Source organism: Canis aureus, chromosome 2, assembly GCF_053574225.1.
Source record: "Canis aureus isolate CA01 chromosome 2, VMU_Caureus_v.1.0, whole genome shotgun sequence".
Classification (NCBI taxonomy): domain Eukaryota; kingdom Metazoa; phylum Chordata; class Mammalia; order Carnivora; family Canidae; genus Canis; species Canis aureus.
In genome coordinates, this window is record NC_135612.1 from 74,173,555 (window position 1) to 74,193,846 (window position 20,292).

The following is a 20,292-nucleotide window of genomic DNA, read 5'->3' on the forward strand; positions in this document are numbered from 1 at the left end:
TTGGCCCAGGGCGCGATCCTGGAGACCCGGGATCGAATCCCACATTGGGCTCCCGGTGCATGGAGCCTGCTTCTCCCTGTGTCTCTGCCTCTCTCTCTCTCTCTGTGACTATCATAAATAAATAAAAAATTAAAAAACAAAAACAAAAAAAAACAAAATGTGAACAAGGAAATCTCATAAATTCTTTTTATTCTCTTTCAGAATCTGTTACTATAAACCCATAATTCAATACCCCCGTAGTGATTGATCTCAAAGACCAAGTCTATTCCATATTTACATCAACCAATAATTAGCAAGAGCCTATTATGTGAAGGTGCAACAGTGGGTAAAATGCTAAGTGCTGCAGTAGATACAGAAATACACCCCAGTATGTGCCTTTAAGGAACTCACATTCTTTCCATCCTTTGTGTCATAATCAATGATTATATAAGATTTTAGTCTCCCTACTGCTCTGCTCAATGCCTTATTGATCAGAAAGTTTATGAGATAAATGAATTCTCAACTGGATTAGCTCCCCCCACCCCCAGTCCTTTTCTGCAGCTTTGCTACTGAGTTTGTAATACAGAGACAGGTAAGTAGGTCAGCTTTTGCCAAACTTACTACCTAGCATTTTCTTTCTTTGAAGTTCTCACACAGCCCAGCTATTCTTGTCACTGACACAGACAGCTCTTTCAATGACAGCTTCTCTCTAACCTCATTGCTCCCGCTACGACTAAGCAAGGACCTCTTTCCTTCTACAAACTTTACTCCATCTAAGTCTCTTTTGAACTGCTCAGTTTATCATATATTTAGATTTGTAAAGATGCATAACTTTAAAGAAAACTGTTTGAAAAATTTAGTTGATTCTACTTCTCAATTTCAATGGAGTGTTTGTACTCTCTTAAAAAGTGACCATAGATTTTCCAAGTAGAATTCACTCAGAAAAATAGAAATAAACAATCTGACTAGTTTTGAAAACTAGTGTAGTCACGATAATTTTAATACCTTGAGCATGCCACCACTCCTGGTATAACCAAATGGTCACTGAGTCATTGTTTGCCTTCCCAGTCTCTATTATTTTTTAGGCAGAAACATATTATATAAGTAGCATTCATTCAACAATATAGAACTATTTAAAAATATATCAATTAAATATATGTGTACTATCCACAAAGAAATGTCACCGAATTGAACCAATTTCAGCTTGGGCAAAGATGGAATGCACTGAACATGGTTCTCATGCTTCCTTGGCTTCACCCCTTAGATATGTCTCATTAGCCAAAGGAAATAATTACCCAGGGCTGGGGGAAAATAGGGTAGAGTAAATGCTAGTCATGATGTTCATACCTACATCAATCAATACTGCATTTCTTCAAGAGATTCACAAAATGCCAGAGTTGCTCAGGCCCAGGAGAAGATACAAAACAAACATGGTATATTCTTAAGTTTCAGAGTCTCTGATAGGGGAATTGGTCCATTTTTATAAATCATGGAAGGTATCTGAGATTGAGAAGGATGAAAATGCCAAAAGTAGGCTTTAATTTTTCATGGCATTTGATTTTTTTACTCCAATTAAAAAATGAAATAGAATGAAAATATTACAGGGAAATTTATAATCCAGAGTAAAATGTCATTTTACTGAATATTTGTTCCTCAATAACAGTTAAGATAGCATAACAATTTTTTTTAAAGATTTATTATTTTATTTATTCATAGAGACACACAGAGAGAGGCAGAGACACAGGCAGAGGGAGAAGCAGGCTCCATGCAGGGAGCCCGACTTGGGACTCGATCCCTAGTCTCCAGGATCACACCCCGGGCTGCAGGTGACACTAAACTGCTGTACCACCGGGGCTGCCCACAATTTCAAGCATTATACAGTTTATGAAAAGATACTTACTTGTACTTTTAACATTAATGGAATGCCTGTTGTATACCAGGCATTGCTAAAGAGCTTCCAATCAAAATTTCCTCTTTGTCATCATTTCTCACTCTTAGACTAGAATTACAATCTAAAGAGATTTTCTCTCAGACTTTAAAAAAATCCATTTACTTGTAGATTACATTTAGAAAAAATCTCTTTTGGGATGAATATAAATGCAGAGTTTCAATCCTAGTAATACAGAGAGAATGCCCATTGTTATGCATTGAAATAACAATTTTAAATGTACCTATTAAGGTTTTTATTGTTGTAAAATATACATAAAATTTGTCATAAGTGGCAGTCAGTACCTTCCCATGTTGTGTAATCATCTCTAGTTCCAGAACATTTTTATCACCCTGAAAGGAAACTCCTTACTCATTAAGCAGTCATCCCCCACTCCCTCTTCCTTTCACATTTTGCCTGGTTCCACAAATTTGCCTATCTTGTATATTTCATATAAATGGAAGATACAATAAGTGGTCTTTCATGTCTGGCTTATTTTACTTAGCATAATGTTTTCAAGGTTCAGTGTTGTCGTATGTATCCGTACTTCTTTTTATGGCTGAAAAATATTATGTTATGCACCACAATTTGTTTATTCATCAGCTGATGGACATTTAGGTTGTTTCTACCTTTTGGCTACTATAAATAATGTTGCTATGAATATTTTTGTGGAAATTTTTGTTTGAACATCTGTTTTCAGGGTTTCTTATTTTAGTGGGAGTATATATATATACCCAAGGGTGGAATTGCTTGGTCACATGGCAATTCTATGTTTAATTTATTGAGGATCCACCAAATTGTTTTCCACTATACCTATACCATTTAACCATCCCACAAGCAATGTACAAAAGTTCCAATTTCTCCACATTCTCTCCAACACTTATTTTCTGTTTTAAAAATTATAGTCACCCTAGTGGATTTTAAATGGTATCAAAGTATGGTTTTGATTGCACTTCCCTAATGAGTAATTATGTTGAGCATCTGTTCATGTGCTTGTTGACCACTTACCTTCATTGGAGAAATGTCTATTCAAGTACTTTGCTCATTTTTAAATGGGTTGTTTAGCTGTTTGTTGTTGAGTGTAGGGTTTTTTTTACTTATTTTGGATAGAATCTTACATGATTTGCAAATGTTTTCTCATTCTGTGGGCTGTCTTTTCATTTTTTTTTGTCTTTTCACTTTCTTGATAGTGTTCTGTGATGCACAGAAGCTTTTAATTTTGATGAAGTCCAACTTATCTATTTTTTGTTGCCTTATGTTTTTAGTATAAAATATGTGAAACCATTGCCAAATCCAAGGTCATGAGGATTTATGCCTATATTTTCTCTTCAGAGTTTTATGGTTTTATCTCTTATATGTAGATCTTTGATTTATTTTGGGTTAAAATTTATACATTTGTGAATTAAGTGTCCAATTTCATTCTTTTCCACATGAATAATGTTGTTTCAGCACCATTCGGTGAAGAGACTATTCTTTTTTTTTTTTTTTGAGACCATTCTTTATTGAACAGTCTTGGTACCCTTGTTGAAAATCAGTTGCTCATAGTGTATTGACCATAGTTTATTTCTGGACTTTGTATTTCATAATACTGGTCTATGTATTTATCCTCATACCAGTTTTTAATCACTGTAGCTTTGTAATACATTTTGAAGTCAGGAAATGGGAGTCCTTTAACTTTGTTTTTTTAAAGATTATTTTAGCTCTTTGGGTCACTTGCAGTCTCATATGAATTTTAGGATTAGCTTTTCCATTTCTTTTTTTTTTTTTTTTAGCTTTTCCATTTCTGCAAAAAAAGGGCCATTGGATTTTTGATAGGGATTGCACTGAATCTGTAGACTACTTTGGAGACTAAAGTCATCTAAACAATAAGTCTTCTAATCCATGAACGTGGGATGTCTTTCCATTTATTTAGATCTTTATCTCAGCAATGCTTTGCACTTTTCATTGTGTAAGCCTTGCACTTCCTCAGTTAAATTTATTACCAAGTACTTTATTCTTTGTGATGCTAATATAAATGGGCTTGTTTTTTAAAATTTCCTTCTTGGATTTTTTAAAATTTCCTTCTTGTCTTGTATAGACATTTGTTGTTGTTTTTTTTTTTGTATAGACATTTGTGTGTTGATCTTGTATCTTGTAACATTACTGAATTTATTAGCTCTCAAGTTTTGTTGTGTGTGTGTGTGTGAATTCTTTAGAATTTTTAATATATAGGATCATGTCAGCTACAGTCTTACTTCTCCCTAATTGAGATTCCTTTTATTTCTTTTTCTTGCCTAACTGCTCTTGCTAGAACTTCTGGTGCAATGTTGACTAGCAGTGGTTAAGAGGGCTTTTTCCTGATCTTAAAGAGTTAGTTTTCAATCTTTCACCATTTAGTATGTTGTTAACTGTGGGTTTTTCACGAATGCCTTTCAATAGTTTGAGGAAATTCCATTTCTCCCTAGTTGTGGAATGTTTTTTTTAACATGAAAGGGTGTTGGATTTTGTCAAATTATTTTTCTTATCAATTGAGATGATCATGTTGTTCATATCTCCCTTCATTCTTCTTATAATAAAGAGCTTTGTTTTCAAGTCATTGTCCTAGTTTCTTCTAGCTGTTGATTCCTTCATGCTACTAATGTGATATATTACATTGATTGATTTTCATATGGTGAAACATCCTTGTATTCCTACAATAAATATTACTTTGTCATAGTGTATACTCTTTGTCTGGCTTGGTATCAAAGTAATGCTAGTCTTATTGAATAAATTAGGAAGTGTTCCTCCTATTTTTTTTTTTTTTGGACGAGTTTAAGAAGAATTGCTGTTAACTTCTCTTTAAATGTTTGGTAGAATTCACTAGTGAATCCACCTGCTGCTGTACCTTCTTTGTTGGGAGATTTTGATTATTGATTCAATCACTTTACTTGTTTTAGGTCTGTTCAGACTTTTTATTTCTTTTTGAGTCAGTTTTGGTATTTTGTGTTTCTAGGAATTTGCCCATTTCATCTAGGTTATCTAATTTTTTTGGCAATAAAGCCTTTTTGATAAGTAAATTTGTTTATGGTTCAGTCATCCAAAATGCCATGCAATTTATCTAATATTTATAAAATGTGAAGTATATACATGTTTTCTTACATTTACCTTTCTAAAGCAAATTGTATGTAAAATTCCATGAGATTTAAACAAAATTTCCCCACGAGGCTAAAGAACCAAAATTTTCTGAGAGGAGTATGACCAGTATAAATTTTACTTCTAAAAAGCATAAACTTTTTTCATTTTCTTTTTGTTAAAATAAATGATTGTTCATTTATTAAAATGAAACCTCTCTTTTTCTACCTAGAGAAAGAAATGAGTATGGACTCTCATGCAGAGTGCCTGCATTCAAATTCCTGTCCTACCACTTACTTGCTATTTGTGAGCATAGGGTAACTTCTCTGTGCCTCGGTCTCCTCACCTGTAAGAATGAGAATAATAATAGAACCTACCTCATAAGGCTGTTGTGATGATTAAGTGCATTAATGCGTGCAAAAAACTTAGTTCTTAATTCATAATAAGCATTCAGTATTAACAAACATTATTTTTATAAGGTATCAGTAATTGAGGTTAAAATAAAGAACATCTAGACATAATCATCAATGAAAAAGCAAGTAAAAGGCAGCAATGTTGGATGATGGGTACAAAAAAGAGTCATATTTTCCTCTAGATTTATAAGACCCCAGACTAGGAGAAGAATGAATGTTTTGGCAAGTGTTCTGTCACTAGAAAAGAAATGGTTCTCTTAATTGGTATTCAGGAAAGCAGGTCCTCTTGACTATAGTTGACCTTTGAGCAACATGGGTTTGAATGGTACGGGTCCACTTATATGAGGATTTTTTTGATCAATATAGTACTGTACATGTATTTTTCTCTTCCTTATGATTTTTTATATAACATTTTCTTTTCTGTAGCATTCTTTAAGAATACAGTATATAATACATGCAATATACAAAATGTGTGTTAGCCATCCGTTTGTATTATTAAGGCTGCTTGGTCAACGGTAAGCTATCAGTAGTTAAGTTTTGAGGGAGTCAAAGTTGTATGCAGATTTTTTGCTGTGCAGGGAGTTGGCACCCCTAAACCCTGTGTTGTTCAAGGGTCAACTGTACAAAACTGTATTAAAAAGGCTCTCTCTCAGGGTAGAAAAATCAAAGGCACTATTCATGAATCCCATAAAGGAAAGGAAGGTCCTCAGAGAGGAGAATCAGTTCTTTTAAAATGAGTCTGGCCTCCACCATGGGCCACAGGTAATCAGAGAGTGGATGGTGAGTGTTCAAAGGAATAATCACAACTGTAAGTACTTCCTTTCAAATTGCAGGCCTATGCCTCTTAGGAAAGCGATGATGTACTAACACAGTTCTGCTTTTGATTGTTTTGTTTTGTTTCTTAGATCTTTTGCTTTCTCTTCTCCTAGGTACATAAATATACTCTAAGGCTGATCCCTCCTTGTCATGAATACAATTGAATTTATATCCATAATATAATGAATAGATAAAACATTAACTATTGAATTATTTTCACTATCACTATTATTTTCTTTGTGGCCACACCAATAAAACGACCACAAGGTTTGTTTTGGGAATGGAAGTACTCAGTTTCTTGGTTTCCAAGGAAGAAACATTTTAAGAGCATTCAAAATCGGCTCCCTCTGCACCCCCAAAAAGAGCTTGGTTTAATTTTTTAGAGAAATCAACTAAAATGAGTCTACCTTGATATAAAATGTAAATCACATCAACCACAGCAGTGTATTTTAAAAGATGGGAATTTAGTTTATGCTCATTTTTATAGTAAGACATAAGTTAATGACTTTAATATCTTAAAGGATTTATCATAAAATGTTACTGCCCAATGAGTTTTTTGCAGACAATAAACAATTCACTGAGAGTATTAACATTCACATGTGTAATTGGCGTTTACAAATGTACAAAACTTTGGGTAATAAACACTTTAAACTTATTTTTCAAAATTCAATAAACCCATTCCCCTCAAACTGTTTGATTACAAAGAAGCACAAAAGGTTACTAACAGCAGCAAAATGTGAGAAACAAAGCAAGGGAGGCAAATCCAGACAAGAGAACATAAGAGTATCTGAAGAGTTTTGTTAATATCAAACGACAAAATCAAGACATCTTTTATAATATAAAGGAAAACAAATCCATATAATTATTACTTAGGCAAAAGAACATTATAGGGTATATAACATTTATTTACTCTACATAAATTTGCATATCTTAAATTTAATGCAAAACACCATGTTTCTTTTTTTTTTTCTTCCATGTTTCAATTCTAATTTGAGAATATCATAACACGTAGCTCTTAGGAATCCTAAATATAACTGGGTGAATATTTTAAAAGACCTCAAAGATCATTTTGTTTTCAATTGGTCATTATTGTTTTAACTCTCATTTTTCTTCATTCATTAGACTAAGTCAATTTAGAAATAAAATCCACAAAGTGTATATAATGCAGCTATTCCTGAAAAAACTAAATATTAGCATAGTGTTTAGTATGTCATTAAAGTTGTAGTTGCAGTTAAACAAACGAATAAAAATTACTGCAACTAATGTATGATAAAGTTACAAAGCAAACATTAAAAGTGTCATCTGGTGTATGTGCACTGTAGTAAAAGAAATCTGGATAACGTGAGTAAAATGTGGTTGATTATTAATAAATGAAATTCCCAGCTAATACCACATTGCATTTAGGAGCAACGCATTTGTCCTCATATGTTACATCAGGAACATATGTTCACAATCCACCAGCTGTAGTTTTGATTTGCTGAGAAATGAATTCCTAAGAAATGGAGGATTTAATCCTGGTTCATCCACTTGTTCCTCCCTTGTTTTACCATCTTCACTTTGAGATTGGGCACCCTGTGCCCAGGAATGTGGCATTGCAAATTTACTAAAAATGTATCCATTGGTAGTAGAATAATTTTACTAAATTCATAAGGAAGACAATATCTTCATTTAGAAAACAAAGCATTATGTTATAATTTGACAGTTACAACGCAAGCCCCAGCTCTTCCTAGGCACAGTGGAGCAACCTAAAACAAAAACAAAAACAAAAAAGACATATTTGTTGGGTTTATAGGTACAGATGTTGATAAAACCATACCAGTAGGTCAAATACTGAAAGAGTATGTACTTGTCAAAGAGCTGCTGACAAACTGCTCCCCCACCCTTACTGTGGGCTGGGCCAGGGCCCTTCTTCCAAGCCCCCTGCTGATGTTAAAGTTCCACAGACTAAATTGTTCGGGTATATCACATTATTATGCAGTATTCCCTTTTCTTTAAAGGTAATTGTAAAAGAAAATTGCTCAGGACTTATTCTACCTGAAACACTTTATTTGGCCAAAATGATGCAGGATATGGATAATGAGGAAATGCTGAACACTTTAACTTTGTAACCAATGTGGTGAGAACATCAAGTATTATCTAGAGAGGCCCTGGAACAGATATCTCAGAACACACCAGATATGCTGCATGCCTGGCTGCTTATTCCAGGGGAACCAGTAATTTCACATTTACTGACTGCCTTCTCTGTGCATGGCTGGAAAGTCTAAACCCATTTTACTATTTTTTAGCACAGTAAATAAATAATAAATACTACTCCAACTCCCTAGGAGTAAAAACAAACTTGGTGAATGAACTCTATGACGATGAGACAGAAGTGCAGGGTGCTAGGGAAAGGAATATAATCTTAGTTTATGGATAAGGAATAATCTTTCACCTACTTTTTTTTTTTTTTTTTTTGAGTACCCTAGACACTGGAAACTAAAAGTGTGGACAAGGATAGCTTTTAAAGGATTACTTCTTTGAGCACAGTAAGACCCAAGAATTAAAACAATAGTATTTAGGGAAGAAGTGACTAATCCAAAGCACTGAGAAAATTTCTTTTGTACTTTTATATGTGGGGGCATGTAATAAAGTGTTTTTGTCAAATACGGGATACTGAAATGCCTCCCTAATCAGTTTGGCCTCTCTCCCAACCTTTCTAGACCAGCAAGTGGATTTTAAGAACACACCTGATGTCAGCTGTCAGAATATACTCAGTTGTTCTCTATCTGAATCAGGTGTTTTGATCACTGTTCTATCTCCTTGAACAATCAAATCACCTACTTTAAAACCGTACCTATTTACAGTATTCCAGGAGTAACCTCTAAGTCATTTCAATCAAAATGTCTGTCTGTAATTAGCAGCTTTTCTTAAAACACTGAAGACCTGAAGTCTTTATACTGTAAAGAGTTGATGTTGCCATGACAACCAGCTAGAAAGTTCAGCTTAGCATATTTACTAAATACAATGCAGTCACCTCTGCTTTGGGTCAAGGTAGCAGGGTGGGTGATTGCTTTGGACTTTATAATCTCATTCCCTGAACAAACGTCCTCCTGTCCATTTGTTAGAACACTAAATGGAAAACATTCGTTTTCCAGATTCTACAGTTATAAGTTCAAATTTAAGTGCTTACAAATAGTAATAGAGGTGGCATGCAAACAAAATGGATATGTGGTCACAGATCATTAATTTTGATAAGAGAGTGATTCAGCATAAAGCATCTGTTACCTATAATAACAAGTCTCAAAAACAGGCCAAAAGATTTCCTTAAAACTAGGCTAAGAGCATATGTATGTCAAATACAGCTTAGGAAAAGAGATTCTTACATCTCTTTTTGGGCTCCTTGGTTATCATTCACATTGCCATGGTGAGAGGCTGATGGTAGAAAATCACATCATTTCTTTTTTTTAAATTGATTTATTTATATTAGGGAGGGGGTGCAGAGGGAGAGGAGGACAGAAAATCTCAAGCAGACTTCCTGCTGAGGGCAGAGTCTGACGTTGGGCTCCTTCTCACGACCCTGAGATCATGACCTGAGCTGAAACCAAGAGTCAGCTACTTAACCTAGTGAGTCACCTGGGTGCCCCAATCACACAATTTCTAATGAAATTCTGTAGCTCTGATTTAAAATCTCAAATGATCTCTTCTGATCCCAGTGACCCCACTTAAACTTAAGAAACAGGATCAAGGGTCACATAAAGTCCCTTTTTCTATCCTCCTCATTTAAAAATACCCTGTCCCTTCTATAAGTAAATACACAATACACTCATATTCTCATCTTTTCCTCCAGCCTTGGAAGAGATCTTTCCTCCAGCTTGAGGAAAACCAGAATTTGCTCTCAATTTGGTTTCCTGCTTTTCTTTCAGGAAAGAACCCTTCATTGTTGCTCTCTTTTTAGCATCTGAAATCTCTACTCTCTTTTCACCTCTATTGTGAAAAAGACCTATGGCTCAAATTTCTAACTTCAACATTGACTGACTGTGTGACTTGGGTCAACTATTTAACCTCTCTGCATCTCAGATTCCTCATCCAATAGAGCCTGGTCCATAAAATGTGTTCAACAGATGTTAACTTTCTATTATCATCATTATTTGAAAATTGTATGCCCCTCTAGCTCATGCATTTACTTATTTTTCTCTTTATTTTTCACCCTATATAGTGGCTTCTTCTAGCACATCCTCAAAGGTTCTTATAACTTCATGAATGGCAACTTAGTTTCATTCATCCTTATACTGTTGAAACCTTGTCTCCTCTCTCTAAATGCTCTATTCCATTATTTTATCTAAGCCACTCTCTGGTCTTTTATTTGCTATTTTCTTCAGAAGTTGAACCTTCAATCCTACCCAGTAAGTGTAGAAAGAATAGATAGGACTTGGTAATATCTCTTGAATCCACCTATAGAGTTGATACTCAAGCCCTACAAGTGCTTCTTCTAAATGTTTTATTTTTATCCAGTCTTTGCTTCCCCTGCCCCTAACCCAATTTATCCTGTTTCCAACTGCCACGTGAACTTTCTATTAGTACATCACTCTCCTGGTTAAAAGTCTCGACCGCTTCCCACTATCAAATTCTTGAAGCATGGCCTTCAAAGATTTCCAACCTGACCCCAAACTTGTTCTCCAATAAGAACTTCTGCTCTTATTAAGCAAGTATCCCTATAACCAGCCATCCTTCTTAAACATATCTTGCATATTTCTGCTTCAGTGACATTTCTTTTGTGTTTTCTCACACAATTTCCCACCTCTTTCTGCCCTTTTGAATTGGATTTTGAATTCATTAAGGATTAGCTTAAATTCAACTTCTTCTCCATTGTATTTTTTTCTCCTTGATTTCCTACACCACTCAATGCCTATACAATAGCGTACTTCCTACCAACTGTTCTACATTGTGGGTTCTACCCTTACACATGCAGATTATACCTACCTAAGTAGCTAAATTCTGTGGTAGCGGGGATTCTTTTAAGTTTCACTTTCTTGATAGTACTTACCATTTCTCCTTGTATGTAGGAAAACCTTGGCTCAATTAAACATCTGAGTGTCTTTCAGGTGCCAGATACCGAATTGGCATGCAAAATTCATAATTCTTTTCTTGGTAATGATGGAAACAAAGATCTCAAAAGATCATTCTTAGAAGTGCTAAGCCCTCTGGAAATAGACACAGCTGAATGTCTTCTGTTTATAAGCTTACCAGGTCAAGTTTCTTACTTCTTTTTTTTTTGTTTGTTTTTTTTTTTTTTTTTTTTTTTTTTTTTTTTTTAAGTTTCTTACTTCTTAATGAAATTTAAAGTTGCCATCTTTGTTAGGTGATGACCAGACACTTGGTCTGCTCCCATATATCACTGGCTTGAATATTTCAAACATTATTGCTCATGTATGCGTAAGTGATTCACATTTTTCTGATTTCTATCTTTGTTTCTTATTTTCCACAATCTGCCCTCCCTTTGCCATAGTTCTCTTGTGGTCCTATCTACTCTATCTATACTAGAACATCTCATCAATTCCCAGCAAATGGTGGCAGATCAAAACTATTAATAATTCCTCTGAGCAGTAATTTATACTTTAAAGATAATTTTGGATTTTAATTATGTTATAAAATTAAACATTCCTTGTTTCCATATGTTTATCAAGAGGTGATTTTATCATGCTTATGTTGATATTGGACAAAATTAAGAGGATCTTTTTACCAAATGAATTGTTTTAATAAAAACAGAGAAGTGTAATAATGAAAAATGAAATGCCATACCTGGGTCCACTCATTTGTCTGGGGATCATAAGCCTCCACTGTATTAAGATAAGTTTGTCCATCATAGCCTCCAACAGCATATAATTTATCACCAAGTAAACAGACCCCTACTGCATCTCTGCTGATGCTCATAGATGCCACTGCAGTCCACATATCTGTTTTGGGATCATATCTGAAAGAAAATTTTAGAACTGGAGCTGACATTGTCCTCACAATATTTTTATGTAAAAATAGTTTATGAATGAAAGATTTGCATGTAAGACCTATATCATAAAACTCCTAGAAGAAAACATAGGGGGTAAACTTCTTGACACTGGTCTTGGCAATGATTTTTTGGATTTGACGCCAAAAAGTAAATGCAATAAAAGTAAAAATAAACAAATGGGACGTCAAACTAAAAATCTTCTGCATAGTAAAGGAAATCATCAACAAAATGAAATGGCAACCTATGGAATGGGAAAAAAACATTCTCGAATCCTGTATTTGATAAGGGGTTAATATCTAGAAGATATAAAGAATTATACAACTCAATGACCCCCTCCAAACCCTCATATAAACCAATTAAAAACTGGGCAGAGGGTCTCAATAGACGTTTTTCCAAAGAAGACATATAGATAGCCAATAAGTACACGAAAACATCACTAATCATCAAGAAAATGTAAATCAAAACCACAATGGCTGTTATCAGAAAGATAATAAGTGTTGGTGAAGATGTGAAGAAAAGGGAACCCTCGTGTACTGTTGGTAATGTGAATTACTGCAACTGCTATAGAAAACAGTATGGAGAGGTACCTGGGTGGCTCAGTCCATTAAGCATCTGCCTTCAGCTCAGGTCATGATCTCAGGGTCCTGGATCAAGCCCCATATAGGGCTCCCTGCTTAGCAGGGAGTCTGCTTCCCCTCTCCCTCTGCCCTTCCCTCCAGCTCGTGCTCACTCTCCTCTTTCAAATAAATAAATAAAATCTTAAAGAAAAAAAAAACAGTATGGAGATTCGTGAAAAAATTAAAAATAGAAATACTATATGATCCAGTAATTCTATTTCTGGGTATTTATATAAAGAAAATGAAAATGAAAACACTAATTCGAAAAGATATACTTACCCCCATTTTCACTGTAGCATTATTTACAGTAGCCAAGACATGGAAACCTAAGTGTTCATCAATGGCTGAATGGGTAAAGAAAATGTGGTACATATAGAACACACACACACACACACACAACCAGAATATTATTTGCCCATAAAAACGAATGAAATCTTGCCACTTCAACAACATGGATGGATCTTGAGGGTATTATGCTAAGTGAAATAAGCCAAAGAAAACAAATACCTATGATCTCACTTATATGTGGATTCTAAGACAAAAAAAACCCTAAGCTCATAGATTGGTGGTTGCCAGAGGTGGGGTGAAATGGGGGATGGGCATCAAAAGGGACAAATTTCTAGTTATAAAATACATTAGTTATGAGGATGTAATGTATAGCATTGTGATATAGTTAATAATACTGTACTGTATATTTGAAAGTTGCTAAGAAAGTAGAACTTAAAAGCTCTCATCACACACAAAAATTGTAACTATATATGGTGATGGATGTTAACTAGACTTACTGTACTCATTTTTCAATATATACAAATGTCAAATCATTGTTATACACTTAGATGAATATAATGTTATATGTCAATTACACCTCAATAAAAGAATACCTACATATTCAGAAACACCTGGGAGAGGCAGTATGCAAAATGGTTAGAGAATGGGTTTAGATTTGAGCTGAAGAATCTTGAGTCCTTATTCTTCCAGTTACTCACTCTGTGGTATTGGAAAGTTACTTAAAATTGTTACATCTTAATTTCTTTATTGGTGAAAATACTACTCACCACCTAGCAAATGCACGGTAAGCACTCAATAAATGTCATCTTAAAGATGGGTTCATTTATTACAATTTTTTCCTATTGGCAAAGAATGCGTTCCTTTAACAAAAGTTCAAAGATTACAAAAATATATAAAAAATGCAATAGCTAGCCTCATTTCCTTCCAACTTTAATTACAGAGTCAAGTGGTAACCACTATTAACAATTTGGTTTGTATTTGATCTTCTAAATATTTCACTTTTTATTCTCAGGGCTTGAGAGGCTATTTCAGGACATGTTTTTTTTATTTAACTTAACGTTTTCTTTCCATGTAAACATTAATATTTTTTTCTTTCAGCAAATACAAATAGTTTCATTTTTTAAGCCTACCTTTTATCTTATTACTGCTATCTAAAGTACATTTGAATGTATTTTAGAAAAAATATCAATATTTTCCTGCACACTTTTAACTTACAATATTAATAGATTCACTTAATAAATCCATAACACTTAACGTATTCTAAAGAGCTAAAGTAAATATTGAAAACTGCTTTAAGATTTTTCAATTGCCTACTGAAAATCTGAGGAAATCAATACGTGAAACTTACGTAAGATGGCTCACAGACACAATCATTACAGCTGTCCACTTTTGAACCTTGTTCCTCTCATGAAATATATTAACTAGAACAGCCCAAAATTGTCTATGAGCAGATACTTCATGCTAAAGTGACCTATATTGCTTCTAATAGTTCTTTTTTTTTAATTTTTTAAAATTTATTTATGATAGTCACACAGAGAGAGAGAGAGAGGCAGAGACACAGGCAGAGGGAGAAGCAGGCTCCATGCACCGGGAGCCCAACGTGGGATTCGATCCCAGGTCTCCAGGATCGCGCCCTGGGCCAAAGGCAGGCGCCAAACCGCTGCGCCACCCAGGGATCCCTGTTTCTAATAGTTCTTGTACAATGAACAATTTTTCATTGGGTGTACTACTGCAGTGGACCTGTAATTTACAGGATAAAGTATACAAAGACATTCATATTCCTTTCCTGGAATATAACATGCAGCAAGTATAGACTGGATTACTTTCTCCCTAACACAGATGAAATGCTGGTATAACTTTCCAGCTTTTTCAAAAGACAACAAACTAACCCTCCTTATAATTTTGCAGAAAGCACTCATTGTCATCAAACTTAGATTTCACTTTTTACCTCTCTTCCAATCATGTATAATTAAACAACACGCACACACGTGAATGCTTACTAACTTCCCATTGCTCTTTAAAATCCAGAATCCTTAGGACTCTTCGTGATTTGTCCCCATCTCTACTCTAGTCCGCCTCCTTTCCTGCCACTGTTTCCCTCACTCTGTTCTCCAGACACACTAGCTGCCTTTTGGTTTTCTGAATGAACCATTTCCTTCCTGCTTTGGAGGGTTTGTACATGCTCTCGTTGACTCTATATCCTAACTCCATTCAATTTTCTCCATTCTTTGAACTGGACTAAAGATAACAGATGGGAGCCTGAACTATTATCCAAATTGTCCATTGATGTTAGGCTCTTTACCTGGCCCCCGACTTGAGTTTCATGAAGCCAGTTTGGATGACTTGTATAACCTTTTAAGCCATATTAGTTTTTTATTTTATTTTAGTATTTCATAGTATTTCGTTTTATCAAAACGTGTTAGAAATGTTCTCCTTTTCACTTCTTATTTAGCCTCCAGCACCTATGCCTTCTCTCTGAAATTCATCAAGCTCCTTTCCTTTTCTTGTCAGGTACAGTATCCAGTATAAAATATGCACACAACAAATATTTGTCATATGACTCAATTAATAAATTATATAATCAATTGTAAGGTAATATTCTAGGCAGTATTATGAGAGAGAATCTGAGTAGACTGTTAGGAGATAGACCAAGAGATGGCCAGAGCAGACAACCCAGTGTTTACCAAGCTGTGAAGAACTGCCTTGCATGTGGAAGATGTTCATTAAGAAGTCATTAATCTGTCTAGAAGTGTCAGGCAAAGTTTCCCTTCACAGGAAATTACCTCTCCACACAGTCTGAGAGTCTGGAAGTCAAGTTGGATGCAGGAGCATCGTGTCCTCCAATAGCATACAGCAATCCATTCCAGGTAGTTACTCCTACTCCCCCTCTCCTTTTGGACATTTGTGCACAGAGCGTCCATTTATTAGTATGAGGATCAAAACATTCTACTGATTTGAGGCAAGAACTTCCATCACGACCACCAACTGCATAAAGTCTATAAGAATAAATAAAATAATAAAAAAAATAGTGCCATTATTAAGATTAAGGCAGAGATTATTCTCAGAGTATTTCATCGAATTCGAGGTGCCACAGATTATAAAACACACTGTCAATTTACGTGCCATCAAGACAGAAGATATGCTACCAAAGTTATATGACATATGTATATGTCTATATATATATCATATGTATATGTCATATGTATATATCATATACATATCACTCTTATCACTCTGTCTATACATAAAAGAGAACAAACTCACATGAAAGCAATGACAACTATTTCTGACAAGTCACCACTGATTAAAAACATGCATCACAATTTTAGAGGTATAAAATGTGTCTTGGAATAGGGAAAATGTGGTATCTAAATATACCATGACTTATTTCTTAAATAACTAAAATAGGACTAGGTTATAAAGGAAAGAAACTAGCCTTCCCTGCACATACCATAGGCTAGACATTTTACCTGTATTAATTTAATCACCTCAATGATGCTATGAGAAGTGATTTATATTCCTGTTTCATGGGTGAAGAAACAGGCTCGTGGAGATTAAGAGGCTTATACAGGGTCAGAAGCAGAACCAGGACGCAGTTAGAGTAATGAACAGTTGTACTGTACTGTGAGCAGTCACCTGAGATGTTCTTGCAGTAGTGAAATATGAGAATAAAAGAATTGCTTGAAACAGTGGTATATAAATTAATATTTATTACAACTGAATAGTGATTCTTCATTAATTTAAATTACTGCAGAGAAGGATACTGTAAGTTATCTAAAATGAATACAGCATGTTAATGTCCTAAGTGTTGCCTAGTAGATAAATTTTAATTCATTACTAATCAATATACTGCATTAATTTAAGTCCTTTACTCAACTTGAAATATATAAAATACTATATTTTTCTAATAGTTTTTTCAAAAGAATAATAAATTCAGATCATTGCTTATTTAAAAGTCCTCACATTCTGAACTTACATATACATTAATTAATATTTAACTATATTTTTTACCTTAAGAAATAAAATTTGAACTATACCAAATGTCTGCCAATTAAAACTCTCAGTATTTACATTTACATATTTATATATATATGGTATCTTTAAGACATTTGTTAATTTTAATTCATAATGTAAAGTATACTATGCTACTTAAATTGGTTCTTAAGTGAGAAGATGACCATATCTTAGACAGCAACATATGGCTGTAGCAATATCTTATTCTAAACGTTGTATTAATAGTATGGAAACTGAAATTTATTTGCAACTTTGTTAAAATTATTTATCCATCAAAAACTACTTGCTTGTGTTAACTAACACTTGGTAGATTAATTGTCTGAATATGGATCACAGAATTTCAGAAGACATCAGCAATTAGAAAATATAACTAAAAAACCATGTACACACATGTGCACACACACACACACTAGGATTCAAGGCACCACCTCCTCTTCACAGTGAACACATGAGTCTTGACTGTGTAAAGTGGTGTATAACAGGGGTTAAGGGGTGGAGCCACAGTCTCAGGATTTGAATTTTGGTTCTCACACTTACTAATCCTGACTGTGGACAAGTTATTTAATCTCCGCCCGCTTGAATTTTATCATCCAAAACATCTCTAAGCTCTGCTTCATAGGATTGTTGATGACCAAATTTAAAATAGTCTGAACAGTGCCTTCTACGTGGTAAACATGGTGTTAAATGTTTAAGAGAAAAAAATGAATTCTGTCTCTGTATTCTTTTAGAAAATGGCATTTTTAGATCTTAAAGTTGTACAAACAACATGCATATTGAGCTAATGTTAAGGGGTAAAATGTATCAATAACATTTTCTAAAGAAATACTATCTCAAGCAATGGTTTTCAAATTTCTTTTTTTTCTTAAGAATTTATTTATTTGACAGAGAAAGAGCACAAGCAGCGGGAGTGGTAGGCAGAGAGAGGGGAGGAAGCAGGCTCTCCATTGAGCAGGGAGCCTGACAGATGTGGGGCTTGATCCCAGGACCTTGGAATCCTGACTTGAGATGATGGCAGATGCTTAACCCACTGAGCCATCCAGGCATCCCTCAAATTGTTTTCTAATAATAGGATTCTGTGGATTATTTGAGGAGGTCCCAAAAATGGTGTATTTGAAATTCAAGTTGGCGGGGGGTTAGAGAGAGAAAGTGCATGTTACGCTCACACGTAAGTGAGGGGGGAGTGGCAGAGGGAGATGGGAGAAAGAGAATCTCAAGCAGGCTCCACACTCAACCCAGGGTCCATTATGGGGCTCGATCCCATGCCCCTGAGATCACAACGTGAGTGGAAATCAAGAGTCCAATGTCTAAATGACTAAGCTACCCAGGTTCCTCTGAAATTCAAGTTTTAATAAGTTTCAAAATAATTTTCACCTAGCTCAATTAAATGCCATGCAAAATTCAGAACTCATCTTTTTTCTCCATGACAGTATCTATTACAGTAAAAAGAAAAATATTATGTCAAATTGGAGATTGCATCAAATTGTATTGTATGATGTGCTTTAAAATAAGATTTAGTCTTGCCTGACTTAAAATTATGATCAAGGATGCAGGCGTTGGTGATATTGAGATTTAACTTAGAAAAAAATTTCTACTACTTTCAAACTACCTCAACAATTTAACTGAAAAGTTTCCCAAGATTCCAATTAAATTGCTCTAGTAGTTAAAGCAACTGTTCTCATTTCCAGCTACTTAGCTGTGAATCAGGATTTTCTTTATACTGAACAAGAAAAACAAGACATAGAAATAAGATGTTCTTTAAAACAGATGTGTTCTTCTACATTGATTTTTATAATAAATCCATGCTACAAACTTGAACTTACAATGAATTTAAGATAGGTTCAGAATAAACTTGAATTTCCATTTGCATTAAGTATTGAGGTTTTTGCAAGGTTTCATTTGAAAGAAAGATTCTTTCTTGGCCAAAAAATGGCCAAAAATGTTTGCCAACAAGTGGCTTAAAAGTAGCCTGAGCAACTGGAATTCTAAATAAAGCTTTTTCTCTCAAGCATGGTAGAAAGAAAATTTTAACTCTTTGAAATTTTCAAGATACAAGATGTAACTCATAAAACATTCAAACAGTTCCTCCCTAAAGAAACAATTATATTTTGCATCAGGAAGTATTATAAAATAAGTTAAAATAACAAAAACAGTAGTTAATCTAGGCTTTATCATTCTGTAGATTAAAAGATTGAGGCACAGGGAAATGATTTGTTCTAAATCATAAAGGAGTAGTAAAGAGGCATAATTTTTTTTTCAATCAGCTGCATATTTTTATAGAAAACAACATGATCTCTGTTTTTCCAGATTCTGGATATGTACCTAAAAATGGAAACCAACAAAATATTTTAAAATATTGCTGCTTTGTTTTAAACCAACTTTAGAAAAATGCTAGTTGATAGATTAACACATCCTCTTCTTGCGGGCGATTAAAATACCATTGCATCTAAGTGGTACCATAACATTCTTTTTTTTTTTAATTTTTATTTATTTATGATAGTCACAGAGAGAGAGAGAGAGAGAGAGGCAGAGACATAGGCAGAGGGAGAAGCAGGCTCCATGCACCGGGAGCCCGATGTGGGATTCGATCCCGGGTCTCCAGGATCGCACCCCAGGCCAAAGGCAGGCACCAAACCGCTGCGCCACCCAGGGATCCCCCCCATAACATTCTTCAATAAGATTACACACTTCAGGTTATGTTCCAGGTACCATGCTAGGTATAAGGAACAAAATGTCAGACCAGATTATTCAAGACTGTAATCTACTATAGGAGATGGATGAGTAAATAACAATAACAATAGAGTGCTTCATGCTCTAATACAATCATACACAAATTATGCACAGTAAAGATGCCGAGAATGGAATGGACAGTTAGAAGGTGGGGGGGGGGGGCGAGGGAGGGAGGGAAAGGCGGCTAGGAGATGGGAATGGAAATGGGAAAGTTTTCCAGAGATGACTTTTGAGTAAGTTTCAGGGATGCTGAATTTGCCAGGTTCAAAACTGGGGAGACAATACTCTAAGACAGATGGAATGGGTTAAAAGATAATGGTAGTGTGAAACAAAATGTATTTTTCACAAATAGGTTAGTTCTGCTGGAGTGTAATATGCAAGGGTAGAGAGGAATGGACAGAAGTGGACAGAAGCAAGACCATAAAGGAGCCTTGGTCA

The 20,292-nt window shown here is 34.8% G+C and overlaps 1 protein-coding gene and 1 long non-coding RNA gene across 8 annotated transcripts in view; one reads left to right on the plus strand and one right to left on the minus strand.

Moving 5' to 3' along the window:
• Positions 1-423: 423 nt before the first annotated feature.
• LOC144302109 (uncharacterized) overlaps positions 424-20,292 on the plus strand; it is a 72,625-nt gene continuing 52,756 nt past the window's right edge. Inside the window, exon 1 of the long non-coding RNA XR_013368991.1 lies at positions 424-571. This is a non-coding gene — a long non-coding RNA (uncharacterized LOC144302109). The remainder of the gene's footprint in view (positions 572-20,292) is intronic.
• Positions 6,043-20,292, minus strand: part of KLHL5 (kelch like family member 5) — an 85,647-nt gene continuing 71,397 nt past the window's right edge. For all 7 annotated transcript variants that reach the window (XM_077879447.1, XM_077879483.1, XM_077879473.1 and 4 more), the window contains 3 exons: positions 15,897-16,109; positions 12,004-12,175; positions 6,043-7,970 (listed from right to left, as the gene is read on the minus strand). In XM_077879447.1, coding sequence (XP_077735573.1) covers positions 7,914-7,970; positions 12,004-12,175; positions 15,897-16,109 — 442 coding nt within the window. In that variant the 3' untranslated portion in view covers positions 6,043-7,913. The remainder of the gene's footprint in view (positions 7,971-12,003; positions 12,176-15,896; positions 16,110-20,292) is intronic.